General features: G+C 32.8%; 1 protein-coding gene across 1 annotated transcript in view; it reads right to left on the bottom strand.

Moving 5' to 3' along the window:
* LOC107571758 (protein TANC2-like) overlaps positions 1-5,227 on the bottom strand; it is a 42,735-nt gene that overhangs the window by 19,286 nt on the left and 18,222 nt on the right. Inside the window, 3 exon segments of the mRNA XM_016258120.1 lie at positions 565-801; positions 2,056-2,178; positions 2,257-2,365. Of these exon segments, the coding sequence (XP_016113606.1) occupies positions 565-801; positions 2,056-2,178; positions 2,257-2,365 (469 nt within the window).

The following is a 5,227-nucleotide window of genomic DNA, read 5'->3' on the forward strand; positions in this document are numbered from 1 at the left end:
GACGCAGAAGAAGAAAGTTCAACACTATTCAGCAAAAACACAAATGTGTCATTTTTGCTTATTAGTATGGTTGAATTGGATCATCGAAGGTCAGTAGCAAAGAAGACTGGTTAATAAAATGGGATTAAATGCATAAATGATATTTGTCTTATTTAACATATTTAATTATTGCAGGTTTGTATAATATTCTGAGTTTGCATTTAACTGTTTTTATTGATTGTGAGGAACACTGAATGTGTTTGTGTGCCGATGAGATGAGTAAACACATGTTAATATTTAGTCTAGAACTACAGTAAAATCGCTCTGCACTGACTCCTGATTTCTGTCACCATAGCAACACCAGAGCTGTCACTCAACACACGGAAACAAAGTAACTATGTTACTTATTTGAAAAAGTAACTCCGATGTTTCCTTCTAAATTAAAAAGTAATGCGCTACTTTACTAGTTACTTGAAAATAGTAATCTGATTACGTAACTCGAGCTACTTGTAATGCATTGCCCCCAACACTGATTGCTCAGTCTTAGAACCCCAACTGATTTCTGAGCGTCAGATGCTCTCATACCTTGGCTCTCCTCTTGCACAGGGCAGTGACGATGCCCAGGTGTCCGGCGGCGGAGGCGTAGCCCAGCGGAGTGAGGCCGCTCTCAGATGCAGAGTCCACACTGACGCCGTTCTCCAGCAGCAGGTGCACCATCTCGGAGTAGCCCAGGTGAGCATGCACACACAGCACCGGAGCGTTGTTTAACACCTCCGTACGGTAATTCACATTAGCGCCGCCCAGAACCAGCAGCCGGGACACCTACAGAGCATGCACATGAGAAATAAACCTAATGCTGTGGAGCCAGAAACAAATGCACGGTCCATACGCTGTCAAAAAGGCAACTGCATATTTTCCAGTTTACGAAACCTTTTGAGTCTCGAATACTAAAAAAATGCTATTTTCTGGAAACTACATAAAAACCCTTGTCAGACCGACAAAATTACCCCCAATGTTGTCCCAACTAGTCAAACACATATGTCTGAACACAGAATTTCATATTGTTGAAATGTTAAGGCTTTGTGAGTTCCAGCCTGAATAAATGATGCAGTTACTCTTATAGGATTATTGTTTTGCTGTTTGCTGACTTCATTTAAACTCTTTTGTTGTTTTGTCATTATATGTGTTGTACTGTGATGTAAAGAGCTCATCTTTATAACATATGTGTCCCTGGAGCACAAAACCAGTCTTAAGGGTCAATTTTGAATAAATAATCTTTCCATTGATGTATGGTTTGTTAGGATCGGACAATATTTGAAAATCTGGAATCTGAGGGTGCAAAAAAATCTAAATATTGAGAAAATCATCTTTAAAGTTGTTCAAATGAAGTTCTTAGCAATGCATATTACTAATCAAACATTAAGTTTTGATATATTTACGGTAGGACATTTACAAAATATCTTCATGGAACATGATCTTTACTTAATATCCTAATGATTTTTGGCATAAAAGAGAAATGTATAATTGTGATCCATACAATGTATTGTTGGCTATTGCTACAAATATCCCCCAGCGACTCAACACTGCTTTTGTGCTGCAGGCTCACATATGAAGAATGCCACCGAGTTTCTTGAGGTTTGTGTGTCTAGTTTTGAGGCCTAGAGTATATGTTTAACTGCTTATATCTGATTCCTGGATATCTTCGTCTCAGAAGATGTTTTACAAACAAAGACAATGTTGTCTACACGCGTGTCCTTTAAGGTTTCAATAACAATGAACTTTTTGGCATTTGTAAATAAACATAAAATTGATTATGAAGGTGGGGACTTTTTACACATTCTATTTTATTTTTTAATAATTACCTCAACGACAGTAATTGTTATTTCAGTTGCTTTGACAAGAATTTTTCTATTAGCAAAATAAGTCAATCAGCATCGCATGAACAAACAAATGTACTTTAAAGTATCTTTACTGAGAAGAACTAAACTAAACTATTGTTGAGAGAACTCAAATGTCTTCAAAAGTGCATCAAGTTTTTTTTCTATTTATTGTGTACAGTGTAGAGTGGAGAAGCACCTTTATGTTGGGCGTGTAAAGGTTTCTGAGTGATGACAGAGCTGTGGATAAACTCTCTGTGCTGTATGACACCCACAGCCCCTGCAGGACTGATGAAGAAACTCCAACCTTCTTACTCAGTCCCTACAGTACGACACAACAAAAGCCTTAATGCACGAAAGCTCTGTTATTAAATGATGGAGATCTGTGCACGACTCTTACCTTGAATATGTGTGCTTTCAGGATATGGTGACCCAACTCAATTGTCTGCTGTCTGTTTAGTTTGTTTTCTTGTCTGGAGAACCAGAAAGCCAGAAGCGTATGGCCGTTCCTTTAAAAAACAAAACCAACATGTCAGAAACATGAAATACGTCAAGCTACAGTTTTCTGTGAAACTAGACCTTTCATAAAAACACATGAAGACATCATCATTTCTATCTCAGATTTCATAGAAAACCTTCAATATCTCAAATAACATAGCATTTATATATTTGGAATTGTGACACAATGCTTTCATTCCTCTATTGTCAGCTGCTTTGGATACATGTATCCGCTAAATGCATAAATGTAACAAAATTCTTAATTATAATTTTAAGAGGTTCTGTTTTGTTTTTTTTAGTAATACTGATACACTATTATATTTTTATGAATGAATTTTATTTGTGTATTTTCTGTTTTCACTCAATTTAGTTACAGTTTTAGTAATTTTGTTGTTTTTGTCATTTTCTAACAGGTCTAAATATTTTTATTTTTTTTATTTTAGTTATTTTAGTAACTTAAACTAGATGAAAATGAGAAATGTTGATGACTAGCTGAAATAAAATATGAGTAGCATTTTGCTCAAAGCCTTTTTGTATAATGCATTATAAAGGGTTATTACAGGGTATAATGCATTATAATTTTTCATAATGTGCGTTGTAATACATTATATCTTGTTGTAAATAATTATAACCATATTTAAAATGCATAGTGTAACAGTGAATTGATAAGTGTTATTATGTATTAACTGGTTAAAATGATTCATGAGATTGTACAATTCATTATAATGTGCATTACAAGGCATAATTAATGCATTAAAACTAATTTTATAATGCATTATATGTAAAGGCTCTATGTAAAGTGTTACCAAAATATGTTTTATTTTAAGAAATGATTTTTGATTGATATTTATTCAGTATATAGATTTCATTAGTTCAGGCACATTTCAGCACAATATATTTTTACGGCCTCTCTCTAAGCACTTTATTATTTTATCAATTTCGATCGAACTCTAATTCATATTTATTGACATGTTAGTGCATAACCAATTTTTATACATACGAATGTACATATTAAATAAAACATGTCTTGAGTATTTAAACTTGCAGTTATCCTGTTTTACAGCTGAATGTGTGTCTGTTTAATTCAATAAAAATAATTTTTTTCATACAGTGATTTATTAGTGCAGGTATTAAATGTTACCCTGGAGCACAAAACCAGTCATAAGGAGAAATAGAGATTTATACAATAAATAATCTTTCCACTGATGTATGGTTTGTTAGGATCGGACAATATTTGAAAATCTGGAATCTGAGGGTGCAAAAAAAATCTAAATATTGAGAAAATCATCTTTAAAGTTGTTCAAATGAAGTTCTTAGCAATGCATATTACTAATCAAACATTCAGTTTTTATATATTTACGCTAGGAAATGTACAAAATACATTCATGGATATTTACTTAATATCCTTACAAAGAATGTATAATTGTGACCCATACAATGTATTGTTGGCTATTGCTACAAATATACCCCAGCGACTTAACACTGCTTTTGTGCTCCAGGGACACATATTTGACTTTAAAAATGCTGGTTTGCTGGTTTTTAGATGGTTTAGTTACTCTAGGTCCCCAAAAATGACCATCAAACCGTTTTAGGCTGTCGTAAACAGTAGAGTTTGTTGGTTTGTTCTGTTTCTCTACACAAAGCCAGTGGACTATCAAAATAAAGTGTTTTTTTGTCAACACTTTATTGTGACGGTCCCTTTTGAGCATTTTGTTGACAATAAGTAACATTGCATCTACACGTCAACAAACTCTCATTAGAGTATTAGTAGACCGTCTGATTAATATCTGCTAACTCTTTATTGTGATGGTGTGCCTGCAGATATTCTACTGACTATAAGTAACTTTGCAAGTACATGTCAACTTATTCTAACTCTAACCCTAGCAGTCTACTAATACTCTACTAACACTCTAATGAGAAGTCAACAGTATGTGTTAAAAAGACCATCAAAATAAAGTGAAACCAGTTTTTTTTTATGTTGAAGCCATGTTATCTCAGTAGCGCAACATGGTTATTGAAAGACAAATGCATTAAAACTATTTAAAATTCATCCATTTATGTAGTAATTGAATATTCTGACAAACAAAACAAAAGAAGTTTACTGACAAGCAAATAAAAAAAACTGATTTATAACTGTAAAATCTTCAAATGATCAAGTTTCCTATGTCAGCATACCAGGGGTCTGGGCCAAAAATGTCACGGAAACAAATTTCTACTTATTTTATTTCTAACATCTGTTAAAAATTTGGAATCAGTAAGAAACTGATACTTTTATTCAGCAAGGACGCATTAAATTGATCAAAAGTAACAGTAAAGACATCTGTAATGTTACAAAATATTTCTATTTCAAATAAATGATGTTCTTTTTATTTTTTTATTGATCTGTGGATCCTGAAAAATAAAATGTACCACTGTTTTCAACATTGATAATAATCAGAAATGTTTCTAATAATCAGCATATTATACTGATTTCTGAAGATCATGTGACACTGAAGACTGGAGTAATGATGCTGAAAATACAGCTGCGCATCACAGAAATACATTACAGTTTAACAGATATTCACATAGAAAACAGCGGTTTTAGATTGTAATAATATTTCACAATTTTTACTGCTTTTACTGTATTTTTGTTCTAAGTGAGCTCCCAGACTCCCAAACTTTTAAATAGTCCTGTATTTTTTATTTATTATATTTGTAAGCTAAATATACATTTTATTTCCCATAATTTATGGAATCTAATTATTCAGCAACTGAATACTGTATATATGTGTGAGACATTATATTAATATACAGTTAGAAATATATGCCACGATATAATTGAGAATCAATTCCAGAGAGCAAATATTGGAAATATGCAATGATTCTATATGGTT

Source organism: Sinocyclocheilus grahami, unplaced genomic scaffold (assembly GCF_001515645.1).
Source record: "Sinocyclocheilus grahami isolate Dianchi unplaced genomic scaffold, SAMN03320097.WGS_v1.1 scaffold1648.1, whole genome shotgun sequence".
Taxonomy (NCBI): domain Eukaryota; kingdom Metazoa; phylum Chordata; class Actinopteri; order Cypriniformes; family Cyprinidae; genus Sinocyclocheilus; species Sinocyclocheilus grahami.